The sequence below is a fragment of the Nymphalis io genome, chromosome 20 (genome assembly GCF_905147045.1).
Source record: "Nymphalis io chromosome 20, ilAglIoxx1.1, whole genome shotgun sequence".
NCBI classification, from domain to species: domain Eukaryota; kingdom Metazoa; phylum Arthropoda; class Insecta; order Lepidoptera; family Nymphalidae; genus Nymphalis; species Nymphalis io.
Genome location: NC_065907.1, coordinates 4,600,811 through 4,621,960, shown reverse-complemented (window position 1 = coordinate 4,621,960; position 21,150 = coordinate 4,600,811). Strand labels below are relative to the sequence as shown.

Below are 21,150 nucleotides of genomic sequence, written 5' to 3'. Positions count from 1 at the left end.
ATCATTTTATTATAATTTTTCAATTAATTGATTTTGTTAAGAACACTTACTTATAGTGTCTGTAATGTAAGAATTAGCAATCAATTTTTTTTAATCCAAAATAAAAACACTTAATTTTTTTTAATCCAAAAATATCAGTTTTATCACTTATAACTAAGAGTACAGTCGACTTTCGTATTTATTACGTTAGTGTTCCTAATAGAATCAATTAATTAAAAAATTATAACAAAATGATAAAAAATTACTACTTTAAGATTTATTCCTTTGTTGAATACTAACTATCCGATGACAAATTCGAACTTTCTAGGTCATCTGGAACTGAGCTAGAGTTTTGATAGGTCAGTCAGTGATAAAAATGACGATTTTTGGACTTTAATATCTAAATAACCGCTTGAGGTGTGTTTATGAAACTCAGACCACATATGTATCTCGCAGGTTTCAATATATGAGCCAAATTTGACGTGATTATGTGAAATACTTTTTGAGTTGTGAGAGGTCAAAAATGGCTCCAAATGGTTCGTGTAATATTACACACGGTGCTGCTCGCCAGTTCTGATAGCTTGAACTTAGCTTGACGCTACCGCGGGTCTAGATTATTTATACGTAACGTTGCAATTTAAAAAAGAATATTTTAAGAGTTATTTTAATTCAATATATTAAACATAAAGTATTAATTCATATCAAAATAAACGTCTTAGAAAATTTAAACACTTTCGGTAAATAATTATTCTGTTAATATATAAGACTTAGTAAAATGTTCATTATCAGCAAGGCTGAATGGATTAATCATTTTACGAGTACTGCATGTTTTGTGTAATATACTGTTAAAAAAAAGAAATTACAGTTAAAACTTAAATATAAATCTCTCACTAGAAATCAAAGCATTGATAATGTCACCATTTCTCCGCAATCTTCAATAGATTGTAGCATATCCAGAACTTGTTTTTCTTCTAGTATCGGATGAAAAGTAAAGGCAAGTCTGAAGAAATTCTTGTGATGACGTAATGGGGAATAGGCCACCATCAAACGAGAATTTATCGTGAGAAGTTCCTTAATTTTCGGTGTGATCTGAAAAAAACAAAAGAAAAAGGAACATGATTATTTATTTTTATATTTACATTTTTTTATTGGTTTTGTTTTAAATAAATATTAATATTATTTTATTCATACCACCACCTACCTCATATCCTATCTGTAATTACTTACACCGTTGGTTGCCTGGATCGCTATGTAGCGATAAGGTCGCCATGATTGTACATTTATTTAGGCGGTATACATGTTTTGTATTTTTCTCTTTGTGGTGTGGTATACAATAAATTATTAAGATTATTTTAATGCCTTTTGATGTGTAAACAACTTAGGGTACACGGTAGGAACAAACTGACGATGAGACTTCGAGCGTCAGATGACGTCAGCGTAAGAGTTGTTATTTACACATCAATTCTAGTTGACACTCACACTAATTTAATTTAACTCTATTTTATTTGTATTATAAAAAAATCTAATTATAAATAACATAATACGTTTAGCCGTTCCTTATAAACGTTGTTAAGCGGGTAATTAGTTAAACAATGCTGTATCTTCTGCTTTCGAATGTTAAATCTATAATGACAGAAAATACGAAATTAATGTTTAACTAAACAAGTTAACATCTTAAGCTGTTGTTACTTTATATGAATTAAATGCTTTTAAAGTTTATGTTATGAAGCGTTTCTGAACGAACTTCGGCCCCGCGCGACAATCTTAATCATAAAAAAATTGACAACTGTGCTGTGTTATATTATAGAGCACAAGTGTGTGTACAAATACAAATACACTTCCATAAAAGAAGCAGACAGCTGTATGTCACAAACGGAGAGATATCTCAGCTTACGTTACTTTCCAAGACACAGGAGTAAAAAAACTTCCTAACTATGCGTTGTTACTGAGATTTTCTTGCCGGAAAAACTCATTAAATTTTATATTATGACCCCAGATTTGAACCCGGAATATCGGGATCTGCAGCCAATAAAGTTAACTATCAGACCACCGAGACTGTCATCACAGTATGTATAATTTAACACGGCAACAGCGGATAAACAAAAATGAATTGTTTCTGTCCAATTCTTCGTCCGCGTGTAAGGGGGCAAGTATTAGGTACCCTATAAACGCTGGAAAAAACGCTATACTTATTTCCCCCACAGGAACAGTGGAGGGGTATGTGGGGCTCGCCGGTGTTTTTTTTTATAGAATAGGAAGGCGGAATAGCATATGGGCCACCTGATGCTAAGTTTTTTTTTTTTTTTATAGAATAGGAAGGTGGACGAGCATATGGGCCACCTGATGGTAAGTGGTCACCAAACGCCCTTAGACATTGGCATTCTAAGAAATGTCAACCATCGCTTATAGCCAATGTGCCACCAACCTTGGGAACTAAGATTTTATGTCCCTTGTGCCTGTAATTACACTGGCTCACTCACCCTTCAAACCGGAACACAACAATACCAAGTACTGCTGTTTTGCGGTAGAATATCTGATGAGTGGGCGGTACCTACCCAGACGAGCTTGCACAAAGCTCTAGCAAGGCGCCGAGTGCCCCCTTAACATCGAAATATATAAAATTAATGACGTACGTTTGAGAAATTAAGACGTTAAAGTGTAACAAACAAACAAACTCACCTTCGTATGTATAATATTGGTCTCCTTATTAAACTAGTAATAAAACAACTAAATAAACGTGAATATTCAGTTTCTATGAACTCCTGTATAATATATAAGTACGTAACAATACACAACTCCACATACGACCTGTAGCAATTGCAATATGTATATGCGATATTAAATCATTTTATATTATAATTATTCCATAATATGTGAATATTCACAGAAAGTGTGACTCATTTTGTTATCTTATACTAATAGTTCAAAGGTTTTTGACATTAAACGTATATATATAATACTGGCTGGATGCAAATGAAATTACACATGACGATAATATATTGTTCCTGGGTCAACATATAAGGATTTACGGTATACTTCTATATATGCCTTATATATTGACTGATATTTTTATCCGTAAAAAAAAAACAAATTCAGAATTCACGAGTACAAAAGGAAGGAAGGAGTTAAACAATGATTTCGCTCTTTCTGTTATTAATGATTTTATATTTGAAAGAAGAAGACACAGCATTGTTTTACTTATCACTCCCGCACTAGCTCCATAAAATTTATAAGTAGAAAAATACTGAAAAAATATCTTAGAGGAGGAAACTAGAGTATGGTTATATGGAATCCTAGTTAGCAGTTAAAAATCGTTTAGAAAGCATACAAAGGCACACAATTTTATTCTACTGGACAAGATAAAAGATTGCCTAACATTAATCGACTTAAAAACCTTAAATTCAATATTTGAAAGACGTAAACCACAAGATATGATATTATTTACATACTTATTATATAAGCTCATAAGGCCCCGCTTATGAGCTTATATAATAAGTGAGTGAGTTTGTTTGTTACGCTATATATATGCACACACGTTGTAAGCAGTCAGAAAAAGAAATAAGCTACTTAATATCTGCCATCGCTCTTTCACTCGAGGATTTCGAAAATGTACTGTCGTTTGACTAACTAACCTATTAAGAAATCTTGAAGCTTAGTCAATATCATTTGTTCTCAATATGACCCACCCGACCAACATGGGTATAACCCACTCAAGTGTGACCGGTGAATTCTGGTTCTTGAATAGCGAATTTTTCAGTCTAATTAATGTTGTTACGTCACACAAGACATGGTTAGCAAGAGAATGATGGTGTAAAGAATCAGTGATATTTCTTAGACTTCTTGTCTATGGGCGCCGGTGACAAATTGCCATAGAGTACTTTTCATGTGCTCGAAAGCCTAAAATGAAATTATAAAATCTTTCAACTGACCTTATGCATTTTATCCCACCATTCATCGTCTTCGTCCCCATTCCTCATGAATGTGGGTATGTACCAGAAGCAGACATTTGGACATTGTAATGATGCGGTTACTAGTCTGAAGCCATCCTTACGAGCGACTGCGCCTAGGCAAAACTCAGCTATTTCCATGACACGATCAGCAAGATGGCTGAGACCAGTGTCGCTGCGAGCTTTCCATATCATCCAAAGCTTAAACGCGTCGATCTGTAAGTAATATAATAATAAATTTATTTATTATCTCCCACACAATGATCACAGACAATAATTTTTACATTTTTTTTAATAATATATAAAAAATAAAGTTATATCTGGGAGTCCAGTCAGCGATTTGTCTCATATTTTTGAAAATATATGTAAGTTTTCTGAGTTTTTGACTTAATTGTTTTAGATGCCCTTTAAAATTAAGATTTTTATCAATTGTTATACCTAAGTATTTAGTTTGATCTGTTTTATTAATAACGGGACAGGTACATTTGGTATAATCTGCTAGATTACATGAGTGAGCTACTAATTGATGTGATATTGTATTATTAGGTGTGTTGCGTATTGAAAAAAATATGTATTGAGTTTTACTTGGATACAAAGTGAGGGTATTAAAAGGCATCCAATGATTAACCGTATTAAAACCTTCTTGTGCAAATTCAAATACTTCATTCCATGTTTTACCGTGAAATGTAAGAGTGGTATCATCTGCATGTCATATTATTTTACAATTTCTTAGCTTTAGGTTACAAAGTTAATTTATATAGCAAAGAAATAAAGTTTGGCCTACAATGCTACCTTGCGGAATTCCATAAGTGACAGATCTCTCATTGCTGATAACGTCACCTATTTTAACCTGCTGGGAGCGATCTAGCAAATAATTTTGTAAAAGCTGTAGTTGTCTATCTCTAATGCTTAAACTGTCTAGCTTCTCGATCATTTTATTCAAAAAGACTGTATCGAAGGCCTTTTGAAGATCAATAAAAATAGTTAGGCATTTTTCTTTATTGTCTAATTTGTCTACTATGAAATCCGCAAGAGAATGAACTGCATCTGAGGTTGGTTATCTTTTCCTAAAGCCATATTGTATATCTGCGATTAAATTTTTATCTTCCAAATATGTAACAAGTCTATTATTTATAATTTTTTCAAGTATTTTAGAGAGGGATGGTAATATCGAGATTGGACGGCAATTTGATACAAGGTTTCTGTCTCCGGCTTAAAAGATGGGTAAAACTGTGGATTTCTTGAGAGAAATAGAAAATATACCTTCCGATAAACATCTATTAAAAATGTAGGTGAGCGGAGTCACAATAAATTCAATTAGACACTTGAGTACCTTGGACGTTATGCCATCCCAGCCAGGACTACAATTTGATTTTAGGTCGATTATAAGTCTACACATTTCATCTTTTGTAGTGCTTAAGAGAACGAATGAGTCTTGTATAGATGATGTTCTAAAGATATTAGTGAAGGTAGTTGTTAGGTTTGAGGTTATTTTTGAGGCCAGATCAGCACCTATGCTTGCAAAGTATTTGTTTACTGAGTTTACTGATTCCAGGGGTGTTTTATTTATATTAAGGAGTTCAAAAAGTTGGTTTGTAGTTTTATTTAAGTTATTAATATTTTTTATTATGTTCCATATTTTTTTGTTATTATTTCCAGCGGCTTTAATTTCATTTCTTTCGTAGTCCCTCTTACATTTTTTAAAAATTTGATTACAAAAATTCCTGTAACGTTTATATGTGATTCTTAGTCTCATTATTTACCGCTTTCTTTAATTTGTAGTGCATTCTATCCCTAGTTCTTGTGCATTTCAGCAAACCTATGGTGATCCAGGGTTTTTTAATTATTTTACTTCGAGGAAGTCTATTGGTAATTGTGTTTTTCAAAATAATGTTTTGTATAAGGTTAATAAATATGTTCATGCACTGATCTGGATTGTTATTTATATTATATATCTCACTAAAATCTAAATTTTTACAATCATCTTTTAATTTGTCAAAATTTAATTTATATGAGTATTTTAATTTTTTATACATACTATTGGTATTTTTATTCATACATAAATGAATTGGTTCGTGATCTGTTATTGCTGTTTTTAAGATGAAGGTAAAAGACGATAGTTTTGTTTTAAAGATTATATGGTCTAAGCAACTGTTGGCTCTAGTAGGTGTGTAATATGTGGATTAAACCAAAAAATGACAGGACTTCAAGATAATTCGAAGTACTTCAAGATAATCCTGATTTAAGTCAGCAATATTAATATTGATGTCTCCCATTAATATTATGTTTTTGTATGATGAAAGCTGCACGAGTAAGTTGTGGAGAAATGAAATTATTTAAGAGGCGGAAACTAGGAGGTCGATAAACGATAATATTAACGATAACAGCCTGTAAATGTAAAAAAACTGCTGGGTTAAGGCCTCTTCTCCCTTTTTGAGGAGAAGGTTTGGAGCTTATTCCAACACGCTGCTTCGATGCGAGTTGGTGGAATTCATATATGTAAATTTCAATGAAATTAGACACACGCATATTTCCTCACGATTTTTACCTTCACCGAGGCACCAGATGAATTATAATCACAAATTAAGCACATGAAAAACTTCAGTGGTGCTTGCCCTTGAACCCACGATCATCGGTTAAGATTCACGCGTTCTTACTTCACTTTCACTGGGCCATCGGCTGGGCTGGGTAAGTTATATTACGAGAAAAAATTAGATTAAATGTTCAACATATAATTTGTAATTTAAATGACGAACATCACATATGAATTATACAATGAAATGATTTATGGCATAATAATATGCAATAATTCCTACATCAGCTAAGTTTCCACTGATAATAATAATTACACAAACAATAAAATTTAACACAAAAGACTAAACATATGTAATCACATAAAAAACATAAAGGTCCTCAAGACCGATTTTGACCACGGCGGCCAATCTCAAGAGAGATTAGCCAACTACGCAGGAGATATTATAGTGTACAACTGTGTGCGCAAACACAGGTGCACTCTCTATTCCAACTCTCATTATCCGATGGGACGGCAATCCGACACGACCGGAAAGGCGCAGGACCAACGGCTTTACGTGCTTTCCGAGGCACGGGAGTGTACACACTTCCAACTTCCAGAACCCGGGCTGCTACTGAGAATTTTCTGACAGAAAAACCCAATAACTTTTTATCGGCCCGACCTGGGAATTGAACCCAGGACCCCCGGGTCAGCGGCCTATATCTAGCCACTAAACCAACAAGGTATTATTTTTAAAAAACATTACACATTAATAAATGTAAAATTTTTAATAAAATAAAATTAGTACTTAATGAAAACTACATTGATTTATGGCAAGCAAGAATATGGCTACAGTGACTGACTTATAACAGACCTAAAGATTAAATTTTTGGAAAGGTCGGTACATCTTTTTATAAAATACTACATTATATTTCCATCTCATTTATTTTATTATTAAAATATTTTATTTTTAATAAAATATCAATAAAAACATATTACTTGTGCATTTAAAGCAACTTTAATGATAACACGCTTTAGTATGAATTTCAATTGTCATTATTGATAGCAAATGAAAATAATTATTGTAAATTCGTTGCGTGGCACCATTTATTATCTGCGACACAATCGAATTAAAAACGCTACAACAACATTGTTCCATTTTCAAACATAAAATAAAATTTAAAAAAAAACGTATTAAACAAAAAAAAAGTATAACAATTCTCATCAATACGGTAAACAATTTTGCAATATAAATTAATGTTTATTTACAGATAGCAGATAATTACGACGAGTAATTAAATTATTATCGAGTGCTAATTAAGCATTTATAAATACATTTATCATTTAGAAAGTGTCTCTTTCCTGCTATCGTAATTATATGGCGATTTGAGCTGAAGCATCCCTACGCAGGATATTGCATTTAATTTTTTTTTAACCTTAAGAAAATAGTAATAATCTGTATTTTATTATGAAATGAATTACGTTACATTTGAGAAAGATTTTGAAATGTAACATTTTATTAAAACTAAATATGTAAATGTTTCGTTCCCCTATAAAATTTGTTTTTATGTTAATTAAATATCGAAGATATGAAATATTATATGGTTTAAAAATATATTTACTGGTGGTAGAACTTTGTGCAAGCTCGTCTGGGTACGTACCACCCACTCATCAGATATTCTACCGCAAAACAGCAGTACTTGGTATTGTTGTGTTCCGGTTTGAAGGGTGAGTGAGCCAGTGTAATTAACGACACAAGGGACATAACATCTTAGTTTCCAAGGTTGGTGGCGCATTGGTGATGTAAGCGATGGTTAACATTTCTTACAATGCCAATGTCTATGGGCGTCACTTACCATCAGGTGGCCTACATGCTCGTCCGCTTTCCTATTCTATAAAATAAAAATATTAAATTTTAGATTTCATTCGGTTTAACTTGAAGTTGTAATGCAGAATTTGTGTTGCCACTATTGTTAAATAAATAAAGCATATTATATTTAGTGTGTTGCTATGTACAAAAACAATAACGTGTAATAATTTAATATTTTATTACCTTTCTCCCACACTGCACGCTCTTGTCCCCTGTATCGTAACGTACGTCGTAGAACTTGTCCTGTTGAAAGAGATATTGCGCGGCTGCAGCATTCGCCTCATGCAACAACCCTCTCTCTCGGAGCAGAAACGCTGAACACTGCAATGGTACCCCCATCATTTTATGGGGATTCCATGATATTGAATTTGCACTGGAATCGAAATAAACCATAGGTAAATAATTAAATACAAGCCAATAGGTTATAATAATTCATAAAAATGTAACTATAAAAATATAGAAATAAATTTATTTCGATATAATAATAATAAGGTCCTCCAGACCGATTTCGGCCACCTCGGCCAATCTCAAGAGAGATTAGCCTGCACAGGGCCAGTTCAACAGTGATTGTTGCCGTTTTTCTGCTTTCCTATTCTTTAATTTAAGTATCGACTATTGCGATAAAAGTTAATAATTACGTTTAATTTTGACATAACGTTATACGTGAACATATTATCGGTTCGGTTCCGACTCGAATAAATACAGATGATTCAAAGTTGGATCGGAATTGAATCGGAAACGTTTCGTAATCGTTATAAATTATTAGAATTTGGCCCCAGGATATATTATAGTGCACGAGAGTGTGCGCAAGCACAGGTGGACTCTCTATTCCCTAGCTCTCATAATCCGATGGGATGAGATATCAAAGACAAATAATACAGAGATAATAAACTTTAAAAACTTTGAAAAACTTATTCTTATAAAAAATATACCACTTTTTTTTCTGAAGCTGAGCTATATTCAAAATTTCAGTCTCTAATTCATAATGACGCTCAATTAAAAATCAATTACAAATAGACAATTTCTGAAGCCGAGTTAATAAAAACTTGACAAAAATTTAATTCTAATTATATTAGAAATATAGTCCATAAACATTGACTGCTGAGTAAAGACCCCTGAAAGGGCTGGTTTGGAGTCAACCCCACCAGGCACCCAGTAAGAGTTGTTAAATACACGTGTATCAGAATATCCAAAGCATCCAGTTTTTGTTTCTCATATTTTTCTTCACCTCCAGCGAAAGATGAATTATAAGCGTATATTAACTATGAAAATTTAGTGGTGCTTGCCCGGATTTAAAACCGCGATCATCGGCTAAGGTCCACTTATTTTATTCACTGAGCCATGTTACATTTTAATATATTTAAATTATTAAAATTATCTTCAATAATAAAACTACTTAAACTTATACTTAACGATACCTACCGTTCAATTCCTTTCAGTTTGTTTCGTAATTTATTCGACAATATTAAAGTTCCACCCCAACATGCCTGGAATATTTAAAATACAGTTAAAAGACTTGATACGTATTATGATTAAACTGCTTGGATAAATACGAAAATTAACTTTAAAATAAATAAAAGTTAAATGTATACAGGGAGAAGTATATATTTAACAACACAACATACATCAACATGCATCCAAATCCCGTATTTCTGGCATATATCGGCAACGGCGTCTAAATCGTCAATAGCTCCGAGTACTGTCGTGCCAGCGGTCGCATTCACTAGTACGGGATATCTTCCCAGAGCCAACTCCTTCTGGATAGTCACTTCTAGTTCTTCTGCAACCAGCTGACCAAAATCATTGGTTCTTATTATTCTAACATTTTCTGTACCGAAACCGAGCCAATGAGCTGCTTTCATGATTGAATAATGACTCTGAAAGTAATATTCTATTTTTGAATTATGATGTTCGAACCTTAAAAAAAATACGTTGTGGTGAATAAACATTCAAAGATAGAACGGTCCGATTTCTTACATCTTCAGAAGAAAAAATGACCATTTCTGGAAGATTCCGCATGCCTTTAGCCTTTATTTCTGGAAAGGCTTTAAACCTAGCAGCAACCAATGCGTACAGCATTGAAATACTTCCTCCGGGACTGAATATGCCATCACCGTCAGGAATACCAAATAACTTCAGAATATGTTTGAGTACTTTCATTTCTACGAGTGTGAAAACTGGTGCTACTTCGAACGTGTACCTTTAGAATGATTAAAAATTACATCATCGATTGAATTATTTTGTCAATAAAAAAATCATTATATTGTCCTTTTGCATTTAGTATCTAACTAGTTGTAAATAGTCCGCTCCGATTTTAAGCAAGTTGTTTTATATACCACATATATATAATTGTTTTATTATGACTAGATATACAAAAAAACACACACAATCTCGCCAACTGGCAAATTCTGTGTTAATAATTTATACGTTTTTATATTTGCGAAAGTACTGAATTGAAATGGTAAAGTATGTACATGCCACAATTTTTAGTTACCGAAAATGTTGAGAGGTAAGTCAATTTATACTGACATACAAAGTCGACCAAAATTAATTTTTGCATAACTTTTACGAACGTTCGTCAGAAAAGTTCTATACGATTTTCGACTTTGACATAATAACGTAGATATAAAAAATATATACTTATACTCGTACATAGACATACTCTCAATTTAATATTAATAATCCTGAAATTGAAAACTATGTGTAGAAAATATTTTAATCGGTATTTTTATAAAGGCTTGATTCGGATATAAAAAAACAACCCGTAATAGAATGCCGCATAGTCAATATAGAATCGATACACTTGCTTATTGATTATCAAAAATCACCATATTATAGGCTATGTCATATTAAATGCTATATAGCGATCATGGGTTGCATAAAACACCAAAACAAAAAAATAAAAAATACAAATGAAGTGTTTTAGCTTACAGATAGGAAAATATATTATATGTTATATAGGGAATTATGTATATATTATATAGTATGGTCAATATGTACTCACTGACTCGTATTAAAAGCCTCGGAAATCCAAGATCCTGCAAGGCCATAAGGATCTGTTCCACCAAATAATTGGTTTCTGAAAGTAGCTTTGTTCGTTTTCACGCTATACTGTAGCATCTTCCGCACGGTCCTCTCGAGTTCGTAGTCACTTGCTGGTGTCGAGATATCCAAATCATCGCTCAATGTTTCCTTTGAAAATATTTTTTTTAAACACAAGTTAAATAATCTTTAAAAAAAAATTTCCGAGCTCAGTATTGAAAATACTTTATTTGAAATTATAACAGATAATATAAAAAAGACAAACGTGTGTCGTTTGGTACGTGGAGTAGGTATATATATATTTAGAGATGCATTAAGCTATTTTATACATTGACAAGTATGAACATTGCATTACAATAGAATATAAACATTATCTCATAGGCGTTTAATATATATACATTAGTATAATAGTAAATAAATAATTGTGAATGAACCTAATTATAATTCCTAAGGTCAACTTATTTAAAATGTAGTAACTACGTATAAATAGAGAAGAGTTTATGTTTAATAAGGATATCATTAATTATACTTAATAAACTCCATATTAAGTGTAATTAATGTTATCAGAATTACTGACTTTATAATTTGGTATACAAATAGGCGTTCATAAATGTTAAAAGCTATTTTTTATATTTAAATAGTTTAGTTTAAATGTAAATAGATTAGAGTCACGTTATTTCCTATGAAAATATTGTTAGGGTAAAGAATATTTAGGTCGAGAGAAGGCATGACTTAAAACTAGTTACGAAGTATGCATTGAATACAAAATAGAATCAAACGGTTTTATGTATTTGAATTTATTTAATTTTTTATATAAAATTTCTCACCTCTAACTCCTTCGGATGCTTAAAATTAATTAGCGGAACATGATCAGCAGTTTCTTCCTTTAGGATCCCAATAATTTTATCCAAAAATGAATGTCCATTAGTCGTCATATTGAGAGACAATTAAAAAAAACACAAGTTAAATAATCTTTGAAAACGCTGGAAAATATTTCCGAGCTTAATATTGAAAATACTTTATTTGAAATTATAACAGAAAACATAAAAAAGACAAACGTGTGTCGTTTGGTACGTGGAGTACGCGTGACTGTCTGATCGTCAACGGTAGTAGTACACTGCAACTTTAAGCAAACACACGAGCGAACATGAGCAAACAACGACTTCAGTAATTTAATGATTTTTACAAACGTTCTAGATGTGGTCGTTCATTCATAATTGATTAACATAACTTTATCATTTAAGTGAATGCCTACTGTTTTCTTGGCCGATTTTTCTCGTTACATCTACATTCCAAGCCAATGGCGGTTTTATATTTAAAATATTAGAATAAAAAAAACGATTCAAAAATACTTGTAAAAGTCTGCGTAAATAATATATATTTTAATTATGATTTTTTGATTCGTATTCGCCTGCACACTATTTAAAGTACTTAGTCTTATACGTAGTGAACGTACGTGTCCAATAATTATTATTTATTTGTTATTTACATATCGCCAAGTATAAACGAGTACTATATACTCCAACATGTAAACAATCTCTCTAATTTATTCGAGAAATAAATAATAATTGATTGATTTTAAATTGACACATTGGACTGTTGTACCCGTTCGGAAAATTTATCAACTTATTTTAATACACAATTTAATGTTTTTATCGCAATTTTTATACGATAATAGAGAACTACTGTTTTTTTTTTTTTTGATAAGAAGGCAAATCCTGTGAATGTTCCACTGCTAGGCTTCTGTCCCTCTTGAGGAAAAGATATAGAGCTTATTCCACCACGCAGCTCTAATTCGAGTTGGTTGATGTTAAACACGATTTATTATTAATTTCTATTGATGACTTAATGATCATATGAAGTCATTCGTCAGAAATTTATAACTGGACTAACGTAACTCATAACGTATTTATTTTTAATACAAAAAGTTATGATTAAGTGATGACATAACTAAGAATATAACAATTAACACCGCTAAACATAAAAGCAATATAGAGTATATTGCTGTTTATGTGAATGTATATCTTAGATACAATAATGTAAGGACTAAGGAAGTGGTTTATAGTTTATACTTCTTGCGTTGTCAATATCAGAAGGATACAGTGACATGCCAGCTCTTCCAACTTGTAGGACAATTATATGTTAAATACTAGGAACAAATTTCCATATACATAAGGTATTTTATTTCCAGAAAATTAAAATATATATATGCACAAAACAATATGAGTCCTATTGATAAAGTTATGTAGTACAAGTCAAGACCAAGTAGATTTTACTATATTTTAGGTTAAGCTTAATATGTAAATCTTTGGAGTTTGAAGCAAAATTTAAAGTGTAAAACAATAAATATGAATTTTCGGAGATCACGCACACGATCACGTCGCAATTCAATGAACATAATGGTAAGTACGGAGAAATGGCGATCGTATGGAAGAAAACTATCGCGAAAAGATAAAGAATATCTAGAAGAAGATTCTGTGGATGATTTACCACAAGCATGTGAGCTCAAGGATTGGTTTGAAGAATTCTTTATGCAAAATAATGCAGACAATGATTTATCCGATCAAGATGTTGAAGTAAATCTTACGAAAAAACAAACATTAGTTCTGTCCACTTTGGTACCTGACGAAATACTACTTATGAAAAAGTAATGTCTTATTATTTAATATCTATTGCAATAAATTAAGTAAGTTCATTTAATACTGATAATACGCTCGATTCGATTTACAGCTTCAGTACAGGAGACCCGAAAAAATTCGTCGGCGTATTAATGATGGCTGATGTTTCAGGATATACAGCACTATCTGAAAAATATAATAATACTGGAAAGGGTGGCACTTATAAGTTAACCGTAACATTAAACACCTATCTCGGCTCTCTCATAGAAGTCATATATAGTCATGGTGGAGATATAATCAAATTTGCTGGAGATGCATTTTTAGCTCTTTGGAAAACTGATAATCGAACATTCCTATGTCATACGATTCACACTGCAATTATGTGTGCCCTCATAATTCAGCATTCCTTTGGATCATATGAAACTGATGTCAAAGTAAATCTTAAAGTTAAGTTGGCTATATCAGCTGGAAATCTAATATTCGCTCCTATTGGGACTGGAATAGATATGAACTATATAATCATTGGCTTACCTGTTATCGAAGCCAAAGTCGCTGAAAGTCTATGTGCTTCAGGAGAAGTAAAGTTGACACCAACTGCATGGGGACACTGCTACTCAAGAAATTATGATCACTTCATCGACGGTGATGGCCATGTTACGATAAAATCCATTCTCTATGATCCACGTGAAAATGATGTAAATAAGCCTTTTTCTGGTTTTGGATCCATGATCAAACAAGCCAACAAATCATTTATTACAACCGAAAATCTTCCAGACTATCTTTTAGATCAAGCGCCTAAAGAAGGTACTACAATTTCAAAAGCGAATGAGTCATTGATCTTACGTAAAACTATATTAATGGCAAAAGAAAAAAATATAGGCTGTGAAATAAGAAAATTTATGATAAGACCAGTTCTAACACAAATCGATGCACATCAACCGTTGGAATATCTGACCGAAATGAGACAAGTTTCCGTTTTATTTGTAACCCTCAAACCTAGGGATTGTCCCTTCCCACAACTAATTACAATAGTTAATAATTCTTATCAAATAACTTGTGAAATCGTTTACAAATCTATGGGATGCGTGAATAAAATTATTTTATTTGACAAGGATATTATGATATTAGTAATTTTTGGCTTGCGAGGATTCAAGCACGAGTCAGAAGCACAGGCAGCTCTAAAATGCGGGTTTAGTATAAAAAAATCCGTTTCAGCTCTTGACGGTGTGACTGAAGTATCCATTGGTGTGACTACTGGTCAAGTATACTGTGGAGTAGTTGGACATCCGTTCCGTAGAGAATTTACCGTTATTGGTGCCACTGTAAATAAGGCCGCTCGTTTAATGTGTGGTTTCCGCAACAAAATTACATGCGATGAAGCCACATTTGTCAAAAGTAAAATGTCCAGTAATGGATTCACTCTTCAACCACCAACTGAACTCAAAGGTATAGTTCAACCAGGAAAAATTTACGAATACACCGAAGAAATTAGAGCAAAAGAGTTACATAACATACCCTTGACATCCCCATTACTAAATCGGTGCGATGAAATGGAGTATTTCGAAAACTGGATCAATGATTATCATTTATCATTTAGAGATTTTGATGCACTATTACTGATAGGGGAAAGTAGAATAGGGAAAACTAGACTTCTACAATGGATGGCTCGATATGCAAAAAACAAAGATCTTACTGTCTGTCATCTTAGTTTAACTTCAATACATTCTGCAACCCCGTATTTAGCATTAAATCAAATTATTGAACAAATGTTAGGGCTCGATAAACCTATTATTGGATTTGCAAAAGAAGAAAAAATTGTCAATCTCTTTAAACATTATAGTGACGACTTGTGCTATTTAAATAACATATTAAAGGTTCGGTTCGCTTACCATGAAGAATTTTCTTCTCAGAATGAGATTTTACGAAAAGAAAAAGAAAAATATTTTTTCAAAAAGTTAATATCTTGTTTATCAAACACATATGTGATATTTTTAGATGATTTACAAAATTTAGATGCACTCTCATGGGATTTTCTTGCAATTATGATTGAAACTATCAAAATATTTACCGTGCTAACTGTTACTAGAGGAAAATTTAGCACTGTACACAGTTGGCTATACAATGTCTTCATTAAAAGCAACATAAGAAAAATTGTTCTAGGTACAATCAGTTCTACTTGGATCATACCATTAGCTTGCCAAATACTAGACGTACAAGCTGTGTCAAAGGACCTATGTAATGCTCTTGAAGCAAAATGTTCTGGCATGCCTGGACTCGTGGAAAGTTTCATTGTTCACCTTTTTTCAAATGGTGCTTTGAATATTAAGAAAGTTAATGAAAATGAACTAGACCATTGGCAAGATGAGAACTTACAATTTCCAGATCCTACCTTGCTACGTCCTATAGCAATAAATGCAAACGATCAATCTACTTTGGATCAATTAATTGAAGAAAACACTACGGAAGAAATTTCGATATGCTTTGTGATACAAAAAGATCAACTTAATATAGACATAAATGTACAAAACATAGATGCTCTCATTATGATGCAGATAGATTCGTTAACCCCTTATCAACAACTACTTTTAAAAATAGCTTCTGTTATTGGAAATGTAATATCAAGACATCTCTTAGAAAACATAATGTATGAAAATAATCCTTTAACTACAGCAAAAGCTATAAAAAGACTATTTGCAATGCGTATTTTGTACTGTGCAAATAGTAGATATAACAAAATGGCTTCAACGGGAACAGTAATATCTAATTACTCGATTAGTACAGATTTGTCCTGTGAATGCAATTTTGATTATGACTCTGATGTAAGTGATGGTCTACCTAAGTACGCTTTTTGTAAAGTAATGAAATTCAGAAATAAAAATTCGAGAAAAACTTTTTACGATTTATTGCCTCTTAATCAGAAAAAAGAGTTTCATTTACGCATTGTAAACTTTTTAGAAAACAATAACCAAAAATGTCCTGATTGCGGCGGTACAGTTATGATAGTACAATCTTTATTTAACATACAACCAGAAATAATGCCATGTATTGATAAACAAAATACAAATGAACAATACCTTGAAGGTAGTAGTAAAAGCGACTCTTACATTGAATGCCAAACTGATAAAGGAAACAAAATGCCATATAACAGTCATTCACTTCGTGATACGAAATCTGAATCATTAATTAATATGTTAAATAATAAAATAGAATCCAAAAAAGAAAGTGCCATAATTTTCGGTGAAAAATCTACTAAGAGTGAAAAAACATTCATAAATGTCTCACAGTGTGCTCCAATTTTAAAAGTGAAGTCAAGTTATGATAATAATACTGACACCCATAGAAGATCTACAAAAAGAGTTACAATGTCAAATATGTTTTACAAGAGCGTCAGCTCAGAAGCATTAAATAGGAATTATATATTTGACAATTTAAGAGGTGTAACAGAAGCCAAAACAACAAAAGATTGGCATAATTTGGGAGTTATTGATAGTGAAGATAAATTAAGAATAACTAAAAATGAAAAACAAAAAGTGTCATTTTGTATAAATTTAGAAAAAGGAGTTTCAAAAACTGACTACAGCAAATGCACATGTACTGACATAAATATAATCATACTTGAACAACTTATTCAACATGCCAAAGAAGCTGAGGTGAAATTCAAAGTGATTGATTTTCTTATAAAATACAGCTATTTCAATGTTTTAGGGAATAATTTTGAAAATGCACTACCAAAACTTGACGAAGTAGAAAGTATTTGCCTCGATAAAACAATTGCAGACATCTCAAATTTTGATAGGAAAAGATTTCTAGGTAAAATATATTCTTTGAAAGCTGCTTCGTATTTAATAAGTGGTCGACCTATTATTGCGAAATTAAATATTGAAAAAGCTGCTAAGATATACCACGTGAACTTAGCAAAAATAACCAATTTCTTACAAATTAGAAATTTATTTAACGCGATTAAGTTAAATCGCAAAAAAAAACGTTTGCATAACGCACTCATGCAGGCAGATTCAATTTTTTTCTTAAACGTTGCAACTGTGCTGTATTCCACTCTGGAAGATGAAGATACCTCTAGAATAGCAGCACTTCGCTCTTTATACCTTGTACAAAGAATTGAATGTAGCGTAATAGATTTATGTGATACATTAGCCAATATGATCCAAATGGAGCTCGATCGTGGAATGCCGGAAGTAACAGTTGATCTGGAAAAAATATCATATAATTGCTTCGAAAGCTTAAAGCGATCTATTAAGGCCGATGAAATGTTTGCTATAGGAAAACTATTATTCGCGATTTTTCGTGCACGTACGGCACGAGGCCATATTGTATCTGCAATCCGATCTGGGTTTCGAGCTCTGGTGATTAGCCTTTTTTTACATGCAGACAAAATATCAATAGATATCATCCCAGATTTATTCTACCTGTTACTATCAAGGTGCAGAATTGAAGAAGCAGTGGAAATTGTGAAATTATTTTTAAAAATAGGCGAAAATCAAACAACTCTTGAATGTGAGACGTGGTATTACGCACTTTCTCTTGACATGATATTAGATGCAGGTTTTCAGTTAGAATCACCATACGAAATTAGCCGTTTTGCTGAGTTTTCACTTCATAAAGGTAAAGCAGTAGGTGAAAGCCGTCGTCGTCTTGTAATAGGTTTATGGACATATTGGTTACGGACAGATTCTGAGAAAAAAGCCAAACGATATGAAACTGAAGCTTTAAATTGGTCAAGCGGTGACGATGAAGATGGATCATTAAAAACCATTATAAGTGGAATGAGGCTAGCAGAAGCAATGTTAGAGAGCTTAGCCAGCAAAGTGGATGACTTAAAAAAGGTATATTATTAATTTAATTATAATATTATAAATACATATTTTTACTCATTCGTCGAATTGTTAAAGGTGGTTGATGTAATGGAATTACGTTCGTTAGCTGACCGAGAACTAACAGAATTAGAAAAAGATGCACGTAATTTACGAACAATTTATCCAAGATGGCTTTTGTTAAAAGCAAGTTCTCTAAGACTTTCAGGACGACTGTCAGCAGCCACTGTTCTTTTTAATCAGGTATGTTCTTCGCATTAATAATGGCCTAAGTAAAATTTTATTATTATCTAGACGAATGTAAAAATGTTGTAAAGATTTTCGTTAAAAACATTTATTTTATCTATATAATAATCATTCCATCGCGCTGATCCTTTTGGTTTATGCACATTTGCTTACAGCGATTGTATGCAATAATATTAAATATACTTCACGTCGTATTAACTTAAATGTATTGTATTGGTTTGAATCTTAGATATTTAATTGACAATCTTAGACCTGATTATACTTTTAAAATATAGGCAATTGAGGAGGCAAAGCGAATTAACAATCGTTTAGAACAAGCTATGGCCCTTGCAGCTACCTCAAATTCAAGATCCTGGATCCTAAATGCGCGATCCGGCAAATTTTTACATTGGAATATTGCAAATGAAATAGCAAAAACATCCTGGCATCATTTACTTTATAAAATAGTAACTAATCGCAATGTTTAAAAGTACCACTATCATTTTATTTATTCCAATTTTATTAACAAAGCAAAACTATATTTGTAACTTGACTATTAATAAATAAATTATAACAGAGATCCATATTATAACCTGATCAAAATTATAGTATTTTACTGTTTCACTGTGTTACAAAAAACTAAGAATACAATTATTATTATACTTTACTCACTTTACTTTATACTTTATTGTACACCACACAGAGAAAAAAAATACAAAACAGGGATACAGAGTAAATAAACGTAGCCTACAATTTTGGCAACCTTATCGCTACATAGCGATCTCTTCCAGGCAACCAACGGTTTAAGTAATAACTCATAGGATATGAGGTAGGTTGTGCTGTAATAATGACTAAAATAACAGCAACAGCCTGTGAATGTCCCACTGCTGGGCTAAGGCCTCCTCTCATTTTCGAGGAGAAGGTATTAGCCGAGATGGCCCAGTGGTAAGAACGCGTGAATCTTAACCGATGATCGTGGGTTCAAACGTGGGCAAGCACTACTGAATTTTCATGTGCTTAATTTGTGATTATAATTCATCTCGTGCTATACGGTGACGGCAAACATCGTGAGGAAACCTGCATGTGTCTAATTTCACTGAAATTCTGCCACATGTGTATTCCACCAACCCGCAATGGAGCAGCGTGGTGGAATAAGCTCCATACTTTCTCCTCAAAATAAAATAACATTAATCTGTGATTAAAACAAACTAATAAATAAGTGTAAATATAAAATACACATATATAGTTACTAAATAGTTCCATGTTGAATTGACTATCTTAATGTCTAATAATAACTATTTATTTACTTTAAAATTTAAAGAATTTTAATGTTAATTCTGTAAAGGTTTAGTCAGTAATATTCTTTCTTTTTTAATATGGTCACCTCATCGTAGCAAATTAGCGGTCTTTCCTTCATTTTATTTGATTTTTATGAAACCATTATTTTAAAATAAATATTATTGATGTATCTTTTGAAACAAATACACACAACGAAACCCTTAAAATCGTAAACGAAGACACATTTTACATGTTAATATTAAATGTGGCGCCTGGAATGTTCACCCTTTAACTCATAGCCTAAGGTCGGTATTACAAAGTAAATAAAATATACTATACCTATTTTATATATCAGCTCACTATGCACACACACCGTCTTCACTTCGCGCCAATTCCAACTTCCAATACCTATACATTTTATTTTCCCGCGCACCGTAATGTGTGTCACCCGAGATGACAGATACACAGATAATATATTTTTAAAACTTTTATTGTTGTACATTTGTTTTTACCACAGCGCCGCTACTATTTTATCTCAAATTAAAGGTAAAAACCATGACACCCATCATCATCATGTATCGTGTCCAGGAGATATATATATCCCAATCTTTCAACACCTATTATATAATTTGTATTTAAAAGCTTGTTTAAAAAACATTTACATTTTTTTTACCTAAAACTTACCAAGGTTTTTATTATCAATGAATTTTTGTGTTCTACTTATTAAATATATTTATAGCTAATATTAACATTCTTAAAGAATAAATATTAAATATTTTGGTTAATTGACAATTTGAAATAGATAAAAATAAACAGTCAACGTCAAATATGTCGACAGCGCTGACATGTG

At 32.1% G+C, this 21,150-nt stretch overlaps 2 protein-coding genes across 3 annotated transcripts; one reads left to right on the top strand and one right to left on the bottom strand.

Moving 5' to 3' along the window:
• Positions 1 to 844: 844 nt before the first annotated feature.
• On the bottom strand, positions 845 to 20,713 carry LOC126776575 (glutamate decarboxylase 1). Of its 2 annotated transcripts, none has more exons than XM_050499206.1 (8): positions 20,640 to 20,713; positions 11,313 to 11,500; positions 10,286 to 10,508; positions 9,934 to 10,185; positions 9,731 to 9,795; positions 8,492 to 8,681; positions 3,909 to 4,142; positions 845 to 1,068 (listed from the first exon to the last, which is right to left on the bottom strand). In XM_050499206.1, the coding sequence occupies exons 2-8, from the start codon at positions 11,426 to 11,428 to the stop codon at positions 877 to 879; spliced, it is 1,272 nt and encodes a 423-aa protein (XP_050355163.1). In that variant the 5' UTR covers positions 11,429 to 11,500; positions 20,640 to 20,713; the 3' UTR covers positions 845 to 876. The 2 variants fall into 2 exon arrangements, with proteins under 2 accessions (XP_050355163.1, XP_050355162.1); XM_050499205.1 differs by lacking the exon at positions 20,640 to 20,713 and adding an exon at positions 12,178 to 12,859.
• LOC126776608 (adenylate cyclase type 10-like) lies at positions 13,699 to 19,510 on the top strand. The gene is made up of 4 exons (XM_050499257.1): positions 13,699 to 13,997; positions 14,081 to 18,809; positions 18,876 to 19,040; positions 19,319 to 19,510. The coding sequence occupies exons 1-4, from the start codon at positions 13,699 to 13,701 to the stop codon at positions 19,508 to 19,510; spliced, it is 5,385 nt and encodes a 1,794-aa protein (XP_050355214.1).
• Positions 20,714 to 21,150: the final 437 nt, after the last annotated feature.

What these genes read in the sequence shown, in the direction of transcription:
- LOC126776575 (XM_050499205.1), bottom strand. Translation starts at nt 12,285, where the DNA reads ATGACGACTAATGGACATTCATTTTTGGATAAAATTATTGGGATCCTA. An exon ending in TCATTTTTTCTTCTGAAGAT is followed by an intron (nt 10,186 to 10,285) that starts GTAAGAAATCGG and finishes TATTACTTTCAG; the next exon opens with AGTCATTATTCAATCATGAA. An exon ending in GGTGGGATAAAATGCATAAG is followed by an intron (nt 1,069 to 3,908) that starts GTCAGTTGAAAG and finishes TGTTTTTTTCAG; the next exon opens with ATCACACCGAAAATTAAGGA.
- LOC126776608 (XM_050499257.1), top strand. Translation starts at nt 13,699, where the DNA reads ATGAATTTTCGGAGATCACGCACACGATCACGTCGCAATTCAATGAAC. An exon ending in GAAATACTACTTATGAAAAA is followed by an intron (nt 13,998 to 14,080) that starts GTAATGTCTTAT and finishes TTCGATTTACAG; the next exon opens with CTTCAGTACAGGAGACCCGA. An exon ending in CCACTGTTCTTTTTAATCAG is followed by an intron (nt 19,041 to 19,318) that starts GTATGTTCTTCG and finishes TTTAAAATATAG; the next exon opens with GCAATTGAGGAGGCAAAGCG.